The sequence below is a fragment of the Bos grunniens genome, chromosome 22, assembly GCF_055505025.1.
Source record: "Bos grunniens cultivar Pamir isolate PY7600 chromosome 22, Bosgru_T2T1.0, whole genome shotgun sequence".
Taxonomy (NCBI): domain Eukaryota; kingdom Metazoa; phylum Chordata; class Mammalia; order Artiodactyla; family Bovidae; genus Bos; species Bos grunniens.
Window position 1 is genome coordinate 43172431 of NC_141186.1, and position 24151 is coordinate 43196581.

The window sequence follows — 24151 nt, forward strand, 5'->3', positions numbered from 1 at the left end:
AGTGTGAGGTGGGTGTCTCATTATAGTCTTGACTTGTATTTCTCTAATAATCAGTGATGTTGAGTATCTCTTCACGTGCCTCTTAGCCATCTGGCTGTCTTTGGAGAAATGTCTATTTAGGTCTTCTGCCCATTTTTTGATTGGCTTGCTTGCTTTTTTGATATTGAGCTGCACGCGCTGTTTGTGTATTTTGGAAATCAATTCCTTTTCAGTTCCTTTGCAAATATTTTTTCCCATTCTGTGGGTTGTCTTTTTGTTTTCTTTATGGTTTGCTTTACTGTGCAAAAGGTTTTAAGTTTAATTAGGTCCCATTTGTTTTTATTGTCATTGCTCTAAAGACGGGTCGAAAAAGATACTGCTGTGATTTACGTCAAACAGCGTCCTGCCTCTGTTTTCCTCTAAGAAAACACGGTGTTGTCTTACCTTTAGGTCTTTAATCAATTTCGAGTTTATTTTTGTCCATGGTGTTAAAGAATGTTCTAATTTCATTCTTTTACACATAGCTGTCCAGTTTTTCCAGCACTATTTATGAAGAGACTTGATTTCATTGCGTATCCTTGCCTCCTCTGTCGTGTTAGTTCACCATATCTGTGTGGGTTTATTTCTGGCCTTTCTAGCCTGTTCTTTGGATGTGTATCTGTTTCGGTACCAGTACTGTACTACACTGATTGTAGCCTTGTAGTCTAGTCTGATCAGGGAGTCTGATTTCCTCCTCCATTTTTCTTTCTCAGGATTTCTTAGGGTATTTGGGGTATTTTGTGTTTTGATATAAATTTTAGAACTTTTTGTTCTAGTTCTGTGAAGAATGCTATTAATAATATAATAGGAATTGCATTCAATCTGTAGATTGCTTTGGGTGGGAATGTTTTTCTGGTCTTTCATTGTTAATGTACAGATGCAATGGATTTCTGTGTATTGATTTTGTATCCTGCAACTTTACCACATTCCTTGATGACCACTGGTGTTTCCTGGTCCCCTATAGTGTCCTGTCATCTGCAAACAGTGAGAATTTTACTTCTTTTCCAATTTGGATTCCTTTTAGTTCTTTTTCTTCTCTGATTGCCATGGCTAGAACTTCCAAAACCATGTTCAGTAAAAGTGGCGAAAGTGGACAGCCTTGCCCCACTCCTTACCTTAGAGGAACCGCTGTCAGCTTGTCACTGTGGAATACGTTAGCAGGAGGTTTGTTTCATGTGTTATTTACCACGTTGCAGTAGATTCCATCTACATTCACTTTCTAACTGTGATATATCACCCTGACTGTTTTGTGGATATTAAAAAATCCTTGCAACCCTAGGATAAATCCCACTTGATCGTGCTATGTGATCCTTTTTAATGTATTGGTGGCATCGGTTTGCTACTATTTCGTTGAGGATTTTTGTGTCTGTGTTCGTCAGTGATATTGACCTGTGATTTTCTCCTGTTGTGATATCTCTGTCTGCTTTTGCTATTAACATCAGGGTGATGGTGGCCTCACAGAATGGGAGTGTTCGTTGCGCTGCAGTGTTCTGGGGAATTTCAGAAGCACAGGCATGAACTCTTCTCTAAATGTTTGACGGAATGCCTGTGACGCCGTCTGGCCCTGCACTTCTGTGTGTTCAGAGCTGTTCGATCACAGTTTCAGTTTTGGTACGTGTGCCTGGTCTGTTCGTATTGTCTACTTCCTCTGGTTCAGCTGGAAGACGGTACTTTTCTAAGAGGTTGCCCGTTTCTTCCAGGTCCTCCATTCTGTTGGCACACACTTGCCTGTAGTGGTCTCCTGTGATCTTTTTCTTATTTCTGTGGAGTCCATTGTAACTTATTTTTCATTTCTAATGCTACTGATTGGAGCCTTCTCCTTTTTGTTTCTAGATGATTCTGGCTGAAGATTTATAAATTTTGTTCATCTTCTCAAAGAACCATTTTTTAAAAATTATTTTTATTATAGTTGCTTTACAGTGTTGTGTTTCCACTGCCCAGCAAAGTGAATCAGCTACGTGTATCCATATATCCCTTCATTTTTAGATTTCCTTCTCACTTTAGGTCAACACAGAACACTGAGTTCCCTGAGCTATACAGCAGGTTCTCCTTCTTTGCCTGTTTTAAATACAGTATGAAGAGTGGAAGATGTCAAACCCCGTCTCCCCGTTCATCCCACCACGCCTCTTCCCTCCTTGGTGTCCATTTCCTAGTTCTCTACTTCTGTGTCTCTATTTCTGTTTTTCAAATAAGACTGTCTATACCATTTTTCTATATTCCACGTACATATGCGTTCATAGACAATATTTGGTTTTCTTCTTTCTTACTTCACTCTATGACAGTCTCTAAGTCCAACCAACCTCTATAAATGACCCCATTTCATTCCTTTTTATGACTGATATTCTACTGTTTATGTACCACATTTCCTCCCCCCGCACTGGAGTATAAGTGCTGTACAATGTTGTTAGTTTCTGCTGTACAAAAAAGCGAATCAGGGACTTCCTGGTGGTCCAGTGGTTAAGAGTCTGCCTTCAAATGCAAGGGTTCAAGCCTTGGCCAGGAAACTAGGATCCCACGTGCCACAGAGTAAGGAAGCGCATGAGCTGCAATGAACCACAGTGAAGACCCAACAGATAATACAAAAAGTGAAGCAGCTACATGTATACATGTATCCCCTCCGTCCTGAGCCTCCCTCCCAGGCCCCCACCCACCTCCAGGGGTCATCACGGAACACCGAGCTGAGCTCCTGTTCCGTATGGCAGCCCTTCACTGGCTCTTTTATACATAGTGGTGTATGTGTCGAAGCTGCTCTCTCAATCGTTCAGCCCCCTCCTTCCCCATGTCCGAAAGTCCATTCTCTCTGTCTGCATCTCTCTTCCTGCCCTACAAGTAGGCTCATCAGTACCACTGTCTGGATTCCATATGTGTGCATTAATATAAATACTGTTTTCTTTCTGAATTCCTTCACTCTGTATGACAGACTCTAGGTTCATCTGCATCACTACTACTGACTCAGTTTTGTTCCTTTTTATGGGTAATACTTCACTGTATCTAGCACCACATCTTCCTTATCCAGTCATCTGTAAGTGGGTGTTTAGACTGTTTCCATGTCCTGGCTACGGTAAACAGCGCTGCACTGCACCCTGGGGTACACGTATCTTTTTGAATTATGGTTTTCTCTGGTTACACGGCCAGTAGTGGGATTGCTGGGTCATGACGTAGTTCTATTCTTTTTTTTTAATGAACCTTCATAAAAACATAGTTTTTTTAAGAACCTGTTTATTTTGTTAATGAACCTTTATACTGCTCTCCATAGTGGCCGTATCAGTCTTACATTCCCACCAACAGTGCAAGAGGGTTCCGTTCTCTCCACACCTTATCCAGCGTTTGTTTGTAGATTTTTTAACAATGGCCATTCTGACACACTTGTAGGTACTACCTCATTGTAGCTTTGATGTGCATTTCTCTAATGATTAGTGATGTTGAGCATCTTTTCACGTGTTTGTTGACCATCTGAATATCTTCTTTGCAGAATGTCTATTTAGGTCTCCCACCCATTTTTTGATTGGGTTGTTTTTCTGATGAGCTATGTGAGCTGTTTGTATATTTTAGAGACTAATCCTTTGTCAGTTGCTTTGGTTGCAAATATTTTCTCCCATTCTGAGGGGTGTCCTTTCATCTTATTTGTGGTTTCTTTTGCTCTGCAAAAAGCTTTTAAGCTTAATTATGCCCCACTTGTTTGTTTTTGTTTTTATTACTGTAGGAGGGGGGTCAAAAAAGATCTTGGTGCAGTTTCTTTGAGTGTTCTGCCTGTGTTTTCCCCTTAAGAGTTTTACAGTGTCTGGCCTTACCTTCAGGCCTGTAATCCTCTTTGAGTTTGTGAGTGGCATTAGGGAGGGTTCTAGGTTCTTTTACATGGAGCTGCCCAGTTTTCACAGCAGCGCTTACTGAAGAGACTGTCTTTTCTCCATCGTATACTCCGTGCCTCCTGTGTCACGTATGAGGTGCCCATGGGCCCCTGGGTTCATCTCTGGGCGTTCCATCCTGTCCCACCGATCTGTATTTGTTTTTTGTGCCAGTATTGTACTGTCTTGACCCCTGTGGCCTTGTAGTAAACTCTGAAGTCAGGGAGCCTGATCCCTCCAGTTCTGTTTTTCTTTCTCAAGATTGCTTAGGCTGCTTGGGTGTTCTGAATTTCCATACAAATTTTTTTTTTTAAGTGTTGTGAAAAATGCCATTGATAATTTGATCAGATTGCAGTGAATCTGAAGACTGCTTTGGGTAGTATAGTCATTTTCCCAATACCGACTCTTCCAGTCCAAGAACACAGCAGATCTCCCCATCTGTTTGCGTCATCATTTCTTTCTTTCATCAGTATCTTACAAAGTTATCTGCGTGCAGGTCTTTGCCTCCTTAGGTAGGTTTATTCCTAGGTATTCTATTTGTTACAGTGGTAAACTGGGATTGTTTCCTTAATATCTCTTTCTGATCTTTCATTGTTAGTTACAGGAATGCAAGAGATTTGTTTATTAATTTTGTATCCTGTGACTTTGTACAAATCATTGATTAGGTCTAGTATTTTCCTGGTGGCATCTTTAGGATTTTCTATATATAGTATCGTGTCATCTGTAAATAGTGACAGTTTTACTACTCTTTTTCCAATGTGGATTCCTTTTGTTTCTTCTCTGATTGCTGTGGCTAGGACTTAATCGAATAATGGTGGACATACTTGTCTTATTCCTCATCTTAGAGGAAATGCTTTCAGTTTTTCACCTTTGAGAATGATGTTAGCTGTGGGTTTTTCATATATGATCTTTATTATGTTGAGATAGGCTCTCTCTATGCCACTTTCTAGAGAGTTTTTAATCATAAATGGCTGTTGAATTTTGTCAAAAGCTTTTTCTGTATCTAATGAGATGATCAGTCCTGAAGTACTGGAGCTTCAGGACTAATGCTGAAGCTCCAATACTCTGGCCACCTGACATTAAGAGCTGACCCACTGGAAAAGACCCCGATGCTGGGAGAGACTGAAGGCAGGAGGAGAAGGGGAAGACAGAGGATGAGATGGTTGGATGGCATCACCGACTCGATGGATGTAAGTTTGAGCAAGCTCTGGGAGATGGTGAAGGAGAGGGAAGCCTGGCGTGTTGCAGTTCATGAGGTTGCAGAGAGTCAGACATGAATTAGCATGTCTGAACAACGAGATGATCATATAATCTTTATTCTTCAATTTGCTAATACAGTGTATCACACTGGTTGACTTGCACATATTGAAAACTTCTTGCACCTCCGGGATAAATCCCACTTGGCTATGATGTATGATACTTTTAATATGTTGTTGGAAATGATTGCTAGTATTGAGGATTTTTGCACACGTGTTTATCAGTGATATTGTAAATTTGTGTGTGACGTCTTTGTGTGGTTTTGGTATCAGGGTGATGGTGGTGGACTCACAGAATGAGTTTGGGAGTGTTCCTCCCTCTGCAGCTTTTTGGAACAGTGTGAGAACGAGAGGTGTTACCCCTGCTCTAAATGTTCGATAGATTTCTCCTGTGAAGCCATCTGGTCCTGGACTTTTGTCTGTGGGAAGCTTTCTCATCACAGTTTCAGTACTTGCGACTGGTCTGTTCATATTTTCTATTACTTCCTGTCAAAGAACCAGCTTTTAGTTTCACTGATCATTGGTATTGTTTTCTTTGACTCTGTCATTTATTTCTGCTCTGATCTTTATTTCTTACCTTCAACTAACTCTGGGTTTGCTTTACTGTTCTTTCTCTAGTTGCTTTGGGTATAAAGCTAGGTTTTTGAGATTTTTCTTGAGGTAAGATGGCGTTGCTCTAGAGGTCTTTCTTAGAACTGCTTTTGCTGCATCCCACAGGTTTTGGATGTTTTCACTGTCATTTGTCTGTGGACATTTTTGTATTTCCTCTTTGATTTCTTCAAGATACATTGCTTAGTAACATACTTTTTAGCCTCAGTGTATTTGTATTAAGATTTTCCTGTAATTGATTTGTAATACAGTAATTAGATTTGTAATATCAGAATGATTTCTAATACTCTAGCATTGTGGTTGGAAAACATGCTTGATGTGATTTCAGTCCCAAGAGGTGATCTGTCCTGGAGAATGTTCCATGTGCCCTTGAGAAGAAAGTGTATTGTTTTTGGATGGAATGTTCTATAAGTAACAATTAGGTCTGTCTGATCTAATGTGTCATTTAAAGCCTGCGTGTCCTTAATAACTTTCTGTCCGTCTGATCTGTTTGTGTAAGTAGGGTGTGTCACTGTCAGTTCCCCCTTCTATGGCTGTTAGCATTTGCCTTATATACTCAGGTGTTCTTATGTTAGTAGTGAGTGTGTCCGACTCTCGCGACCCCATAGACTGTAGCCTCCCAGGCTCCTCTGTCCATGGGATTCTCCAGGCAAGAATACTGGAGTGGGTTGCCATTTCCTTCTCCAAGGGATCTTCCCAACCCAGGAATTGAACCTGGGTCTCCTGCATTGCAGGCAGATTGTTTACTGACTGAGCTATGTATATTTCAACTGTTATATCTTTTTCTTGAATTGATCTCCTGATCATTATGCATATTCTTTCTTGTGTAACAATCTTCATTTTAAAGTCTATTTTGTCTGATATAAATACTGCTATTCCAACTTTCTGTTGATTTCCATTTGCACGAAAACCCTTTTTCCATCCCTTTCCTTTCAGTCTGTATGTGCCTCTCTCACAGGTAGCATATGTACAGGTCTTGTTTTTGTATCCATTCAGCCAGTCTGTGTCTTTGGTTGAGGCACTGAACATATAAATATATATGTTCCTAATGCCATTTTCTTAATTGTTTTGAGTTTGTAGGTTTTTTTCTTCTCTTTATTGTTCTCATCTCTTGTGGTTTAGTGACCATATTTAGTGCTGTGTGTGGGTTGCTTTTTTTCTTGTGTGTGTGTACCTATTTTTTTTTTGCTTCATTTCCCATGAGCTTTTGATAAAGCAGTCTACACGCACACGCACACACACACACCCCCAATACCTTTCCTGGTGGCTCAGACAGTAAAGAATCCACCTGTGATGCAGAGACCTGGGTTCGATCCCTGGGTCAGGAAGATCCCCTGGAGAAGAGAATGGCAACCCACTCCACTGTTCTTGCCTAGAGAATTCCACTGACAGAGGAGCCTGGAGGGCTGCAGTTGCAAAGAGTTGGACATGACTGAGTGACACTCACACTATACATACACATACACACGAAGACACACACACAGACAAGACTGTTTTAAGCTCCTGGTCTCTCAATTTCAAAAGCAGATCTCATTTCCTACAGTTACTGGTTTGCTATCATATTTCCTCTTCGCAGGACTGTGGTTCTTCTTGCTTCTGCTGTGTATCCCCTGCTGAGGGAGATTGGTCCAGAGGCTTGTGCTTCTGTCCCTTGATAGGGGGTTTGGGGATGGTGTGGTGACCAGAAACTGCCCTCTGGTTGTCACTGCCCTGTCAGGGGTGGGGTCTGCTCCCCAGTTGTGGGAGTGGAGCCCCCTAGAAGGGACTGGAGCACCGTCACGGGGAGAGAAGCCACTGAGTGTCCCTCCTCGGGAGCTGTTCACCTGTGAGTGAGCTCTGCTGTGCGAACTCAGCAAGCACTCTGTTGCTGGCACTGCTTTTGGCCCCACCATGACTGTGCGAGTGCCAGCAATCGGCCCTGGTGCCCCTCAGGTCCTATGCACCAGGCCCCGGGAGCGGGTCCCCTGACTGAGGTCGCGTCCCGGGACTGCAGTGGCCATGCACCCGGGCCCGCTGCAGGACCCAGGGAGGCGGTGCAGCCTCCGGCCTGGCCCGACCCCCATGAGTGTGTGTCCACAGAGACCGAAGCTGCAAAAGCCAGACCTGTTCCAGCTGCAGGAGTACAATTCCTTGAGGGGTTTCACAGGCGCTCAATTTAGGAAACCAGTGACAGAGGTGGCTCCGGAAGCTCGGCTGTGGTTTCAGTACCCCCCTGCAGCTGTTCCTCCCACTGGACTCTGCTCCAGAGCACACGAGCCCACCAGGCAGGAAGGAGCTGGGGCCCAGGGGATCAAGGCGAGCGGGCCCCCCAGGAGGCGGACAGCTCTCAAACTCCACGTCCCAGCCCCCGTGGGCACCTATGTCACACTGCGACCACCTGCGTGGCGCTCACCCTGTCCTGACGGCCACAGCCTGGTTGCTGGGCTCTTCTCCAAGCTGGCCTTCTGTCCCAGCCCATCTCCCCACCTTCTGCTGCTTCTCCTCTTCCTCCTCCGACCTCCTGTCTTATCAGGGGATCTTTCTTGTCCTCTTAGGTGTCTGAGGTCCTCTGCTAGCTGCTTCCCAGGTCAGTTAAATCAGAATCCAGGGGGAGGATTCCGGCACTGATATTTATTAAAGTCCCTCGGATGATACAGCCAGGGTTAATATCAACTGATTTAACCAGTACAGTCCCCTGACCTCCCTCAGTCTGGAAATACTTTAAAATGTACAAGCCAGTACTCCGGACAAGGTAATTGCCTCTGTATTGGAGCATATATATGAAGGCTTTACAAGATTCAAAATAGTTTTTTAATATCAGGTCCGTGGGAATATTGACAGTTTCTCATGAGACTTCATTACAGCACAGAAAACAAAATATAGCCATGCTACCAAACAGTTTGTTTCTGGCAACTCACTTTCTCCTCTTTCCCTGATTTTTCTGTATTTTTTTTTTCACTGTCAAATCATTTTCCAGTATAATGAAATCTTGTTACCTACTCTTTACCTTTCATGGTCAGAGTAGTGCAGAAATATTAGCCCAAGTGAACACAGTACTTCACTGGAAATCAATGGCACCTGGGAAGAATGTGCACCTACTTTATTAAGACTCTGTTCTCCCTCGTGGCTGTGGTATGTGGATTGTTAAAATTCTAACACAAATGACCAGTACAGTTTTTAAGAAGACTGCGAAAGCTCAATCGGAGACAAGTGGGATACTTTATTACTGTATAATTGCTTTACAGTGTTGTGTGTGTTTCTGCTGTACAACAATGAATCACCATATGTATAATACATCGCCTTCCTTGTGAGCCTCCCTCCCACCCCGCCATCGCACCATCTGGGTCATCACAGAGCAGCAAGCGGAGCTCCCTGTGCTATGCAGTAGCTTCCTGCTAGCCGTTTAACGCATGGTAGTATATGTCAGTCAGTCGATGCTGTCAACTGGAGAAGTGGGGGTCTTTTAATAGTGATTACTAATAACACCTAATGAGGTGGCCCCACTCAGAGAGAGGCCCCAGCAGCCGGCACTTACTGAGTCCTCAACTCAGTGCCAGGCACTTACGAGCTAAGCACCACCTCCTTTATTTTGCAACAACCTCATGAAGAAGGGTGCTGATCAACAGCAGCTGTCACACCTACTCAGCACTGCTGTTCTCTAGGAAGCAGTCACACACAGTAAGTAATGAGTGGGCATGGCTGCGTTCCGGAGGGGTTGGGTTTCAGCCAAAGGCTGGAGTTTTGGACTCCTGCTGCAGACACTTGCCCAAGGTTAGGAAGGGGCTGAGCCAACGTTCAGTCCAGGTTCTAATGGCTCCAACGTCATTCCCTCTCACTTTGACGACCAGTGAAGGATATGCATTAGCCACTCAACTTTCTCAATAGGTTCTCTTTGCTGCTCGCTGGCTCCTCAGAGAATTCACCTCTTTTCAGAGATTACCTTATGCTCATCTCGCCTCACATTACTGCCCCCATCACAGCCACCTCCCTGCTCAGGACACCCCAGCAACCTGAGAGACCAGGCCAGAGCAGCCCTGGAAATGAACCCCCCCCGGAAAGCTGGATTTCCCTGGCCTACCTCCTGTGCTTTGTTGAGCAGCCTCTTTTATTCCAGCACTTATGTGAGGCTCTTCTACATGGAGACCTCTTTTTTTTAATTGTAACTGGAGGATAATTGCTTTACAATGTTGTAGTTTCTGCCATACATCAACAAGAATCACCCAGCGGTATGCATATGTCCCCTCCCTCTTGAATCTCCCACCCACCCCTCTGGGTTGTCACAGGGCACCGATTTACCTTCTGTGTCACACAGCAGATTCCCACGGGCTATTTTACATATGGTAATGTATATGTTTCAGTGTTACTCTTTAAATTTGTCCCTCCCTCTCCTTCCCCCACTGTGTCTGAGGCCTCTTTTAGTTAAACTAAAGGTAGGATGGATGATCTGCAGCTCTCTAAATCCTGGGACAGGGAGACACACACACACCACCCACGGATCTCACACGTGTTTACTGGAATTCAGAACATTAACTGGCAGAGGCAGTTTTCCCAGCTTGCAGGTCTGGGCTGAAGAACCAGTAACGTCCTTCAGACTCCTGCCTCAATCACCACACCACCCTGGTCTCAGCAAATCATCATCTGCCACACCTCACCACTGATATGTTTTAAAAGCCTAGAGCTCGTCATTGATTGGACCTGGGGTGCAGGGCTGGCTACATAATTTGCAGGAGGTGGCCCTAATGCTAAAGAACCTGCCTGCCAGTGCAGGAGAGATCAGAGACTGAGTTCTAGCCCCGCGTTGGGAATATCCCCTAGAGGAGGGAATGGCACCCCTCCAGTATTCCGGTCTGGAGAATCCCATGGACAGAGGAGCCTGGCAGGCTACGGTCCATGCGGTCGCCAAGAGTCAGACACGACTGAAGCGACTTAGCTGGCAGTGCAAGCTGAGAACGCAGGACCCGCGAGTAAGCGCATCCTATGTGGGCCGCGCTGGGGTGGGGGACTGGCCCCGGGCAGCCCACTCATTGGCTCGCTGCTGACCTATGGGGTGAAAGGTCCTCAGCCCGGCCAATCGGATGTTTTCCCTCTGGAATTTAACAGGAAAGACAGAGGCTGCCCATTGGAAGGAAAAAAAAGCAAAGTCATATAAAAGACTTCCCAAACCTGCTGACAGGTTCTCCCCACACAGCGGCAAGAATGACCTTCTCAAACCCGATCTTTCCGCCACTTGAAACCACCCGTCCACCCTCACTCCAAACACGGCCCCGCTCCGTCGCCACTCCGGACACACTGTGCCTTTTTGTTTCCTGAACAGACCGAGCTTGTTCAAGGTACATGAGTCACACAGGCTGTTTCCTCTGCCCCGCCAGCCTCCCTCTTTCTTCTCAGCTCTTAAAGGTCAGCTGCCGAGAGGCCCTCCCGCTGCACCTGGCTGAAGGAGGTCCTCCGGTGAGCCCCCTGCGTTTGCTCCTCTCCACGTGCAATCGTTTATTTTTGCCTCCCTCGCAGAATCTCAGCTCTGGGGGAGGCGGAGCCTTGCTTGCGTAGTTCATCTCTACCACCCTACCTGGTAAATTACAGGAACTCCAACATACTGTGGGATAAATGAGTGATTGTGTGATTGTGTACTTTCCCAACGGTCGTTCCTGTTACGCAGGAACCTCTTGGTTTTATTTGTTTGCTTTGAATCTGGGCACACTATTGAATTTCCTCATTAGTTTCAAATGCTTTTCTGTTAATTCATTTGGGAATTCTGGGTATAAATAATGACATCTTACAAAGAAGATATTAACTCTGCCCTCTCCCAAAGTTATATAATTTGTTTTTATTTCCTCATTGCTTTGGTGCCATAGTTAGTTGATTTCAAGACAGTGTGACTGATGAAAATTATAAAGCTCTGGGCGCATACAGGAACTAACAGCAGGACAACTAGCTGAGGAGTGGAAGCACTTATTTTAAGCATGTTGTGATAACAGCCTGTGTTGAAGACAGAGGAAGGAAAGAGAGTGGCTGGCAATTACTCAGATAAAGGATTGGTGAGACTTGATAATGGGAAAAGGCAGAAGAAATGGGGAAAATTCTCCAAACTCCAATCTGAGTCAAGATACTCTCAATGCGTTGGCTCCCAGACAACGTAATCTCAGACTAAGAGAATATCCACCCACATTTTTTAGAGGAGGAAGGAGTTGATACAGCCAACTGTTTGTCTAGTGCCCATTTTTAACTACCACGGTCATTTTTTAAGGCCCCCCAAATTAAGGATACACCTGAAAATCAATAGCCTTATGAAAAAGGAAGTGAGAAAATTAGAATTCTCATTGTAGACATGGTTTTGAGAATGGGAATTGAAGAAAATTGGCAACCATGGCTCTAGGCTCTGACACGGTCTGTCTACATCCAAAATATAACACTTTTCCCAGCATCTTACAAAGGGGGTCTCACTTAGTCATCATAACAGCACCCCATAGTAGAGCTTTGATGCCCACATTCCCTAACACATCACCTTGCACTTCACAGCCCATCAAACCCTCTCCTCCTGTTTTCTCCACCCCACCCCCCGAACCTATTACCCACCTCTAGGTTCTTGCACGGACCTCCATCCCAGTCTAGTTTACTTGGAGAACTGCTGTTCATCATGCAGAGAATGGCATCATCCTCTTCCCAGAGGTAGGGAAGAAGTAAAGGCCTGTCCACAGGCAACACGGTGGTTGGTGTCGTGAAAGTCACATAATATATATTTTAACCATACTTACCTGTACAGTTCAGACGCACTAAATACATCCACACTGCTGTGCAACGGGCACCATCATCCATCACCTGAATTTTTCACCTTTGTAATCTGAAACTCTGTCCCCAGCCCCTGGAATCAACCAATGTACTTTCTGACTCTATGAATTTGACTATTCTAGCTATCGCACAGGTAGAATCAAACAGTATATGTCTGCACCTAATGTATATTGGAATGCATTCTTAAGGTTAATTTGATATTTTTCCTATAAACAGACTGTACTTCTCTTCCCCCTGTGCTATATACACAGTAGTACAGTAGTGTAAATATGTCTGGGGGGTGAATTGGGAGAGTGGGGTAGGTGCATACACACTGCTGTGGCTGGTGTTTAAAGAGGGGAACCAGAGCCTCGTGTGCGCAGTACAGACACGCCCCCTTAGCTCCAACGTGGAGCCCACAGGCCTTAAGGCACTGGTTCCCTGAGACCAACCTCCCTGAGCCTCAGTTTCCTCATCTGTACAACCTCAAAGGTTTCATGATCAATTACCAAGCCAGACACTGCCACGCCTAGTGTGTTGTAGAGGCTCTGCCTCAGAAAAACAGGACCCATGAAGAGGTCAGAACCAGGGCCTAAAGTTTCACTCAAAATACTGTATGCAGCTCATAGCCAGCCTGGGTCACTCTCTAGAGGAATTTTAACTCTCTCTCACACACACATGCATGCGCACACACCCCCACACACTCTCTTCTCTTACCTTCACCCTCATAGTTGCTTAGTTGAGGGCATTTCAAGGATATGGAGCCCACCTGGAGAGAAGTGAGCCCTTCTGCCAGATTTCAGACGCACTGACATTTCAAGCTACTGTGGTGGAACTGAGGCCATGAAGAAGGCAGACATCTGCATTAAAGATGACAACCAAAAAAAAAAAGATGACAAGCATCCCTTTGTAATTAGACATGGCAGTCCTGGGATTTCACACCCTTCTCTTTGATCTGGAGAAACTGAAAAGCTGGACACGTCTGTGAGGAAACTACAGACAGGAAGATATGGGGTGATGTTTTCTTTACATCACTGCACTTACCAAATTACCTTTAACAAGTACAGATGGCTCTTTTTATATATCTTTTCTGTCTCTGATACAAGCTCCCTGAGAAACAGAAACTCAAACAGAATTCCTCTTGCAGGAGGGAAAAAAATTTTTTTTCCTCAAAGGTCAAAAACATTTGCATGTGTCAACCCATTACTTTGTGATCCAGTAGCACTTTTCAGCCATGATCCCCAATCCTTACACCCTGGGCACAGGCTATTTCATTCTCACAAATGAGGAAACCTAGGCTCGGAAAGTCAGGTAGCTTCCCCAGGGCTGCTAAGATCCCATCAAACACCAAAAGCCTTGCCCTTCAGCTGTGCCGCGAGAATGGCTGAGGCTGTGTGTGCTCATCTGACCAGCTCACCCGTCCCTGCTGTGTTGTTTCCACAGCCTCCATGTACTCGGAGATCCAGAGGGAGCGGGCCGACATCGGAGGCCTGATGGCCCGGCCAGAACACAGAGAATGGAACCCAGAGCTCATCAAGCCCAAGAAGCTGCTGAACCCCGTGAAGGCCTCCCGGAACCACCAGGAGATGCACCGCGAGCTGCTCATGAACCACAGGAGGTGGGAGAGGAGCCCCCCGCGCTGTGAAAGGCCGGCCTGGTAGCCACCCTGGGGCTCTGAGAGACGGGGCAGGTCTGAGGGTGCCCCGTGTGGTCAGCAGCAGACACCATGGAGGTCCAGAAGCCTCGTAATCCCTCCTAGTCAGCCACAGGTGCCCGCCCTCCACGTGCGTCTGCTACGTGGATGCACTGTGCCCAGAGCTGGGGGTACACAGAGGAATGGGACCCAGTTCCTGCCCTCACAGAGCAGACAGATGTTTGACCAGATGGTGGGACAGGTGCTTTGAGGGAGGCACGAATGGCCTGCAACCCCAGAGGAGCCACCAGCCTGGGCTCCAAGGACGAAGTGATGCCTCAGACTAGGGCTCGAAGGGTGGGTGGGAGTCAGCCAGTGTCGGAGGTCGGCACTGGCCACGAGCAGCAGATGGATGAGAATGTGAGAGTGCAGAGGAACTTGGAGGAGCTCAGAGAGACTGAAGAATGTGGGCCTGTGAAGGGTCCCAATGCTGGGTGTCACCGTGGTAGAGGAGGTACGAGTGGAACAGGCAGGCCAGGAGCATGCAGTGGGCAAGGCTGGCTGGAGGTGTTGGGCCTGGGACTACTGGGTTACTGAGGGACTGTGGTGAAGGGCAGGCTTCCCAGCTGGCACAGTGGTAAAGAACCTGCCTGCCAATGCAGGAGACACAAGAGACCCAGGTTTGATCCCTGGGTCAGGAAGATCCCCTGCAGGAAGAAATGACAACCCACTCCAGTATTCTTATCTGGAAAAATCCCACGGACGTAGAAGCCTGGCGGGCTACAGTCCATGGGGTTGCAAAAAGAGTCACACACGACTGAGGCAACTGAGCATGCATGGGCGAGGGGAGAGGGAGGTTGAGCATCCCTCCCTAGGGTCTCTGCTCAGCAGCCCCAGGACGCAGGTTGCAAAGCCTCCGCTGCTCCCTCTAGTGGTCGCTTTTGGTATTGACACCGGCTGTGATTGTCCTTATTTTCAACTAACATACCGTCCAGCAGATCTCATTTTTTATCCATGCTGTCCTCCTGCCCCTTGGTTACACTAGTCTCTCTGTATCCGCCGGGACTGGTTAGGACCCCCTCCCAACAGAACCCCAAAACTCAAGGCCCTTGTATAAAGTGGCATTGCACAAGCCCGCCCCCGGTATCCACGAATTCAATCTGTGGAAACGGAGGGTTGACTGTGTATTGTAAGTACTTCGTCAAGATCCCTTTTAGAGTCGTCCCTTTTAAAATCACCACAGTTTAAAAAACAGAAGCCTAAAGACAAATCAGGGCAAATGTTTGCAATATAAATGACAAAAATATGTACGTTATCTCTTACAAACCCATAAAGAAGAAATGAACAGAAGATAGGTACAGTTAATTCACAGAACAAATGAAAGCAGCTGGCACCCATCTCCAAGCTGCTCCACCAGACCCTTCTTGCCTACCAGAGTCTGCAATACTTGAAGACTGGACAGTAAGGAGAAATAGAGGCTCTGAAATACTGTTGACAAAAGTTATAAATTGGATAACCTTTTCTAAGGAGCAGATGGGAACATGTAACCAAAATCTTTGCAGAGAGCCTGACCTAGCAATTCTAGAAACTTACCCTGAGAAAATAACCACTAATATCCTACAGCCTGGTCTCTGCACTCAAGACAGGCTGGGGTAGAGATCCTCCTTCAGTCTGTTCACACCTGTGACGTGGACTGGAGTCTCACTCAAGTCCAGGGCCCCCCCCTCCCTGTACGCTGGGACAGTAATGCTTTCCCATCCTGGGCTACCAGACGGCACGAGGTACTGGCTGCTGTCAGTGCAGGCTGCAGCCCCGGGTGCGGGGCGGTGGGAGTCTCCTAACGCCTCCCTCCTCCCCAGGGGCCTGGGCGTGGACAGCAAGCCCGAGCTGCAGCGCGTCCTGGAGCACCGCCGGCGGAACCAGCTCATCAAGAAGAAGAAGGAGGAGCTGGAGGCCAAGCGGCTGCAGTGCCCCTTTGAGCAGGAGCTGCTGAGACGGCAGCAGAGGCTGAACCAGGTGGGTAGGGCCCCCAGACCCAGCCCCTGCTTCCTCCAAGACTACCCGCTGGCCCAGGGAGGCGCTCGGCCAGCAGTCACAGCTGACGAGGCGGAGCCGGACGAGGACTGGACCCAGAGTCCACCCTGGCCTGCGTCCTCACTCGGCCACTCCCTTCGCTGTGTGACTTTGGACCAGTGGTTTCCCCTCTCTGAATGGGTTTTCTCATTGGCCCAATCTATTGCACACTGATTCCGATTATCTTCTCACAGCTGCCCTGTGAGCCCAGTGGAGTTACCATTTGAGAAATGAGGAACCTAGGGCTCAGCTGAGGTCTGCAATTTGAAGCAGGCTTCCTGGGGAGAACAGTCCCGTGCTCTGTCCCCTCAGCTTCCAAGCTGGTGGCAGAACTGATCCTGGTTGTTTCCCCAGAGAGGACCCTGGGTCCAAACCCAGTGGCTTTTGAGTGGGAATCTCCCTAGCCCACCCACCTCACATCTCTGCTTCTCTCTCCTTCAGCTGGAGAAACCACCAGAAAAGGAAGAGGACCATGCCCCTGAATTCATTAAAGTCAGGGAAAACCTGCGGAGAATCACCACTTTGACCAGTGGAGAGAGGGCGCTGTAGAGCTGGCTCCGGAGCTCCAGCGCCCCGGCAGCCCACCCTGGCCCCTATGCCCTCCAGCCCCACTGTACCTGGCAGCCCTGACCCTCAGACTCGGCTCTGCGGTGTTCATGCTTGCTCCTGGAAAAACGCATCTCCCCAGAGGGCAGCCCCCCACCTGACCCCCAGAAGATGGGGGATCCTGAATGCAGGCTTTTCCTTCTAGCGCTCATCGCTCCTGCTCCCAGAAGCAGCCGCTGCTGAGGGAACTTTCCCCAGGCTCCCTCCTTGAGGGGCTGCTGAGCCCTGCCAAGATGCTTCCGGCAGAGCTGAGAAGGGACAGGTGCCCCTCTGGCTGGACGAGCCGTCCATTCTGCCCAGGCCCCATGGGGCCCTGCTTCTCTGGACAGCCCAGGTCTCAGAGAGCTGCCCTACTGTGGTCGCTGCAGCCAGGTGTGGGGCAGCTAAGCAGAGCATCTTGGGGGCACCTACCCTGAAAGCCTGAGGGGAGAATGGCCTGTCCTCAGGACGGGCGGGGCGGCCCAAGGCCCTCCAAGGTCGACGCACACTAACAAAGACAGCTGCGGATGGTCTGCCAGCCTCTCCCCACCGCTTCACCTTCATTCCCTCCACGCTTTTCTCCCCCGTCCAGACCCTGTACCCACAGCAGCCCAGGGCTGCAGCTGCTCCGCTTCTGGAAGTTAGAACAGCGCTGCTTGAACTTTACTGTGCCTGTGCATTACCAGGGCCCTCTGCTGGAAGACGGCTTCTGATCCCGCAGGTTGGGGTGAGAGCTGAGAATCTTGTTTCTAACAAGCTCCTGGACCGCCGCGCTGAGGCTCACACTGTCCCTGGCAAGGCTGGAGCATCCAGGGGTGGCGAATAAAAGCCCTCCCAGCTCCCGGGACCCCGATCCTGGAGATTCCCATCCGCCTCCACAGCCCCAAGGCGCTCTTTATTTTCCTCCACCCCAGGGGCCCCGGGCCGGGGAACACCCCTAGCTAGGAAACGGTGTTGGTTATGTGACCAGAGATGCATGCAATTCTAGCCAAAAAATTCACAAAACTTTTTTAAAAGAACCTGTCCCCAAAGCCTACAAAAAGCAAATATATAGTGATTTTCAACAGGCTTTGGAAAACATAAGAAACTAGTCTGAGGCCCCAGCCCCACCCTGACACACTGGCCCTGCTGAGTGGGCTTGAGGCCTATGCCCGACTCGATCTGTCGCCGGTGCCAACTCCGTGGGCTCACTCACCCATTCCTTCTGAGAACTCGCCTCCCAGCACCGACCAAATGTTTGCACTTTCGCTCCTGTCCCATATTTAAAGACCTGGAGACCCATCAGGCCTTTTCCTTTTCCCCTGAAGAATAAAACCCCTGCTCCCATAGCTCAGGCGGTAAAGAATCCACCTGCAATGTGGGAGACCTGGGTTCAATTCCTGGGTCGGGAAGCTCCCCTGGAGAAGGAAATGGCAACCCACTCCAGTGTTCTTGCCTGGAGAATCCCATGGTCACAGGAGCCTGGTGGGCTACAGTTCATGGGATCGCAAGAGTCGGACACGACTTAGTGCTATCTTTCTTTCTTTTCTGGCTTTGTAAACCCATCATTCAAGGTAACAGGGCACTAGTAAAAAAGCATTTCCTTTTACCCCTCACCCCGCCCACCAAGACTGCTGGACAGAGCTGCCGCTGGGGTGCAGTCTGGTACCTGGACCGAAGATGGGAGGGAAGGGACACCGCCCTGGTGTTACTCCTACCTGGGTGGCTGGAGGGTGACCAGAGACATTGTCCTTCTCCTGTGTGAGCTGAGGGGCGTGAATGTAGACATGCTGCGTGTGGGGAGGGAGGGAGGCGCTAAAAGGCTCTTGAATGTGACCATTTTGGTGAGAAGGAGGGAATGCTGTTTTTACATGTCTGTCCGGCAAGAGTCATGCTAAAAATGCACAACCCCTGAGTAAAGACCACCACTTCCCCAAAGAAGTCGCCCCATGTCGTTCAGATGTGTGAGGAGAACGAGACTGAGCCTCTAGGATGGAGCAGCCCCCAAGGGAATGCTTGGGGGTTCACTGTGGGCCCCAAGGTGCTCCACGGGGGCAGCAGGGCACGGAGACAAAGCCCCGGAAGTATCAGAACAGACCGCGAGTACCATGGCGCCCCGGAGCCTGACAGACACCCTTGTTCCCGCCCAGCGCTCCGTCCCCACTCCTCTCTGGCCATCTCCCACGGCACGGGCTGAGTCGGGGCTGCAGACTCAGCGTCTCCCTGGTGCAGCCTCCGCTGCAGCCTGGGGCGACCACGTGACCAGGTATGGCCCATGACATTTACAACAAAGTCTACAGGGGCTCCTGGAAAGCTTGTTTTTCTGACAAAAGAGACCGAGTGGGTAACACGCCCTTGCCCCTCCCTTCTCCCCCGCTTCGTCGAGGCTGAGGTGCCTGGAGCCACAGCAGCCATGTTGCTACCATGAGAAAATGGCCAAGAGAATCTCCAAGACAGGGGCCTGACTGTCCTGTGACCAAGCCACCCTCCTCCAGGATTCTTGTAAATACAAATAAATGCCCCTTGTTTAAGCTACTGTTGGTCGGTCTCTATTCTGTGGAAAAACATCCCTAACAGAAGCCCAGCTCTGCGGCCCAGAGTTGCCTGGAGACTGTCCTGAAACTCAGATTCCCCTCCGTCATCAGAAACCGACTGGATCAGGACCCCCAGCGACAGTGGCAGGGACCTGTTTCTGCACCTCTGCCAGGCAGCCTGCACGGCACGGGTCTGCGAACAGGTGTCTGGGCATCACCGACTCACACATCCTAAGTATGTGTCGAGAGGCTGCTCTGTGGCAGGCAACGCGCCACGTGGGGGGGACGCCACCTGCTCGGGCCCCCGCCCCCCACTGCCTGTAACAGAGCAGCTGAAATGCTAAAAATCCTGTTAAAATCTAAGGCAGATCGCGCCGCTCGTCTGGCTCCCAGTCGAGTCCTTCCTGTGACCTAGAAGGCCCTGTGCGTCCTGCTCGCTCTCTCCCCTCTGCCCCACTTCCCACTGCCCTCCCCTTCCTCACCCAGCTCCAGCCAGGCGCCCCAGCCCTGCAGGCCCTGCCTTTTCACCTGCTCTTCCCCGGCCAGGGCCAGGACCGGCCTTCCCTCCCAGAGCCACACAGCACACTCCCTGGCGTTCAGGTCTTGTCATGCTCTTGCTAAACCAGGTCCCCTTGGTCACCCTTTCAGAATCTCAACATCTCTGACACTCTTCCTGTCCCTTCTTTCCCTCCTCGCCACTCATCCCCATCTACCATGTATTTCACTTCCCCTGTGCATCTCTCCCAACGATAATGCTGGCTCCACGAGGGCACAGATTTGTGTCTGTCTGCTTTACAGCTGAATCTCAAACGGCCATCCTCCTTCCCTGCCAGCAGGTGGCCTCCCTGGTGCCACTCTGGCAGCTGGGCCGCAGGCCTCCCGCTCACGGCTCAGAGAACAGGTACTGTCCACTGAGGGCACAGGGCACACACGGGTGCTCAATACATGTCTGCTGAATGGAAGAGCGAGAACCCCTTCCCCCTCCCCACTTCTTTTGCCGCAACACCTCCAGCCTCCTCCCAGGCACAGGGTGCAGCAACCGCCCGCACCCACCTCTGCCATGCTGACCCTCGCCGAGCTGTCAGTGTGGTCCAGAAGCTCCCCTCTGGCCTCCTGGGCTTCTGTCGGCATGCCTGGGTCCTACCAGCACTTGTACCTTCCAGATGCACGTTGGAGCTGCGTGGCTCCCACCACCCCACTTTCTGGGCTCCCCCAGAGTTAGGTCACCCCTGAAGGCCAAGGTCAGGCATCACCCTGTCCTAGAGATCCTGGAGAAGGAGAGGCCTGAAGCTGTAGCTGAGACGGCAAACCGTGCCCTAAACGGGGAGCCAAGAGCAGCGAGCCCTGTTGGCACTGAGGCCACACTCACACCCACCAGACCACAAGTCCCGGTCTGGTGCTGAGACACGCTCTTCGATGGCAGACCGGCTGTGACGCTGGTGGTAAAGAATCTGCCTGCAATGCAAGAGACACAAGAGACAAGGACTCGATCCCTGGGTCGGGAAGATCTGGAGGAGGAAATGGCAACTCCAGTATCCTTACCTGGAAAATCCCATGGACAGAGGAGCCCGGCAGCTAGAGTTGCAAAGAGCTGATACAACTTAGCACGCGCGTGTGCCCACACACACACCCACACACACACACAGCACTAAACACAAAACCTGGGGGACTTACCTGGTGCTTCAGTGGCTAAGACTCCACACTCCCAATGCAGAGTGCCCAGGTTCAATCCCTTGTAAGGGAACTCCACAATTAAGACCCAAAGCAACCAAAGAAATGTTAAAAAAAAAAAAAAAAAAAAAAACAACCTTGGGAGAGAGACGGGAGAGCTCAGGAGGTGAAGGGACGCTTCCCGCCTGGTTTACAGGCCAAGCTCACCACACTTGACATTATACAGATTCCAGGCCTCAGGAGAGCAGGGACCCATCTGACTGCTCCCCCTCAGCAGTCCCAACCAGGGCTCTGCACACAGTACGTGTTCACAAAAGCTGTGACTAGCTGTCATTTATGATTATCCATAAATGTGACACGTTATCCACACTGTGACTGCATTTAAGGACAGCCAGCGAGGTCACCACCCATAACAATTTGGTGTCATCCTCCCTGTGGTGCAGATGAAGAAACCAAGGCTCAGGTAAGTTGAAAGACCTGATTGCTGTTGTTGTTCAGTCGTGCCTGTCTCTCTGTGGCCCCATGGACTGTAGCACACCAGGCTTCCCTGTCCTTCACCATTTCCCGGAGCTTGCTCAAATTCACGTTCATTGAGTTGGACCTGATAGAAGTCACAAAACAATCCCTGGTGGGGCAGATGAGATTCACAGCCATCTCTCTGAGAAGTCTACAGCTTTCCCAACTACAGCCAGGCTGTGCTCCTAGAAAGGGCTCACAGGGGGCCCCTTTGCCATCCGTCTCGACACAGGATTCAGGAACCAAGCTCACCTTCCATTTGCCCCTCTGACCTACAGGCGCAGGCCAGTGTACAGCGACCTGAGTCCTGCAGTGAGGAACGTGTGTAGACATGGTCCCACCCCCAGTACACACCCTTGCTCCACAGCCAGCCAGTCTCAGGGCCTGACCAGCAGGCTAACATCTACCATCATGGCGGGATTCCCGTCCCCTTGCAGAACCAGACCTGTGACTGAGCAGTGGCCTAAGCCGTTTGATGTTCTCATCAACCAACCCCAAACCCCCTGCGCCCAGCAGGGCCTTGTTGTACAGTGCTCCCTTTTGCTGCGCCTCTTGAGAACAGAACTCTTTCATCCTCGTGGTTGCTGCCCTCACCTCGGCCCACGCTGATGACTGGCTGGCACTCCCCCAGAGAGGACGAGGGGCTGGGCTGTTTTCCAGTGCTGGACCCCTCAGTAACTCTGCCCATCCATTTCCCAGAAAGCACTTGGGGAGAGGCCCTGGCAACCCCTGGCTGCTGGGCAATGGTTAAGCTAGCTGGCTTCCCCTTCCAAGGGAGGACTTCCCCCAGGCCCGGGGCACCCAGCTCTCCCATGTGTGTGCCTGTACTAAACTGCTCACTTCCCCCTGCAAGGTCAGTACCAGGCTTGCCCTGTAAAGAGGGTTGGTTCTGGGCCCACCTCTGGACTCAAGCTCTGCCAATCACTACTTGTCACAAGTCTGGGCAACTCAATGGAACCAGATTTTCCACAGCTGTGACACAGGCAATGATACCTGTACTCACTGAAATTTAGTGTCTGTGCCAGGGACTGGGCTAAATACTCTGTGAATCTCCTCATTTAATCCCCCAGGACTGTCGTTCCCTCCATTTTACAGGAGAATCCAAGGTTTAGAGGCAAAGCTAGCGCACAAAAGCACACCACCAGCAGGGAGCGAGCCATGAATTCTCTACCCGGCCTTCCCCAGCCCTGCTGCCAGCACGTCTTTCTGGCATTAACAGCATCTGCGGATAGAGGCTGCAGGACAACGTTCTGCAAAGCACCCACATTCCAGCCTTCCCATCTGTTGCCAGAAACATCCCGCAAGCCTACCGAGGCCAAATGGCCTTCCTCCTTCCTTCTCTTCCAGCAGGTGGCCCAGCCAAAACCAATCTGAGAAGGAAGAGCAGGCCGGGGACCAGAATCCCAGCCCCATCCCACTCACAGCTTTGAGATCAGATCGTCCAAACAGGGCACAGGAATCCACATGCCTGCTCCTGGCCCAGGAAGCTCAGGGAAGGAGCAAGAAAGAGGAAAACAGGCATTAAGCACCTACTATACGCCCGGCAGCTCTTAGAACACAAGAGAATAGACCCAGGGTACTGTGCCCAGGGCCTGGCACATTTCAAGGGGTGGAAGTTCCTTCTGCCCCCATTTCTGTCGTCCCTTCTTGGGAAACCGTGACGGGGGCACAGCATAGCTGTTAAGAGTCCAGGCCACAGACTTTGGACTTGGGGTGGCACAGGGGACCTGGTTCTGCCATTCGTCAGACGGGTGGTGACCCGGCCACCTCACTTACCATCTCCAAGTTTCTCATCAGTTAAGTGAGGGCTCCAGTAGTGCCAGTCTCACAGGCTGCTAAGAGGAATGGATTAACAAAGTGTTCATCAGGTGCAGGCATGTGGCCGGCACTCAAGGAAGGTTAATTATCGTCCTCCTCGTCCTCAACAGTCACCCCTCTGTCACATCTGTCACTGACCAGACCCCTCCAAGTTCCACTTCCCTGGTTCATTCCTCTTAGTCCTTAGCTAGTCTGGCACCTACCCCTCCCTCATGGTTGGCCACCACCCCAAGACCCTCCACCCTTCTCCCAGTCCCCTCTTTCGGGGGAGTTATCATCCACACCTTCTCACACCTCAATGTAAATAAGGGACATTCTAAAAGAAACACCTCACCAGTACTCTCCAAAGTCTCAAGGTCATAAAAGACAAAGATAAAGACCGAGGAACTATACCAACTGGAGGAGACAGGACAAACAAATGCGGTGTGGGATCCTGGGATGGATCCTGAACCAGGAAAAAGGTATGAGCGGAAACCTGGCAAAATTTAGTGTGCAGGAAGAATGAAGTCAGCAGGATTTCAAACCTTGCACGTTCCCGAGAAAGCACTGACCCCTGACGGCTCCTGGGAGATCACCTCTAAGCTCTCAGGACACCCTGTCTGAAAAGAGAACCTCTGTTCACCTGGGCTGGGCCGTGCCAGGCAGTCTCCACTAACAGTGTGATTTCTGTGTGGCCGTGGGCTATGCTGGGCCACTGTTTCTGGACGGGCTGGAGACCGAGGAACTGAGATGAGCCACACCGACCTCCCACGGCTCTGGGACGCGTGCACTGCGGCCCTGGGCACCAAGGCTGCGCTGAGCTCGCCTGGGCGTAGGTTCTGTGTGCCTGCCGCCACACAGGGAGAACAAATGCTGTCCACACAGCTCAGC

General features: G+C 49.7%; 1 protein-coding gene across 14 annotated transcripts in view; it reads left to right on the top strand.

Moving 5' to 3' along the window:
- FAM107A (family with sequence similarity 107 member A) overlaps positions 1-19277 on the top strand; it is a 100011-nt gene extending 80734 nt beyond the window's left edge. For 10 of the 14 annotated variants that reach the window (XM_086367233.1, XM_086367240.1, XM_086367235.1 and 7 more), the window contains 3 exons: positions 13916-14090; positions 15965-16121; positions 16620-19277. In XM_086367233.1, coding sequence (XP_086223359.1) covers positions 13916-14090; positions 15965-16121; positions 16620-16727 — 440 coding nt within the window. In that variant the 3' untranslated portion in view covers positions 16728-19277. Of the gene's footprint in view, positions 1-9343; positions 9386-9854; positions 11038-11127; positions 11277-12291; positions 12374-13915; positions 14091-15964; positions 16122-16619 lie in introns of those variants that run through there. The other 4 variants (XM_086367245.1, XM_086367239.1, XM_086367242.1 and 1 more) reach the window with 4 other exon arrangements.
- The last annotated feature ends 4874 nt before the right edge of the window (positions 19278-24151 follow it).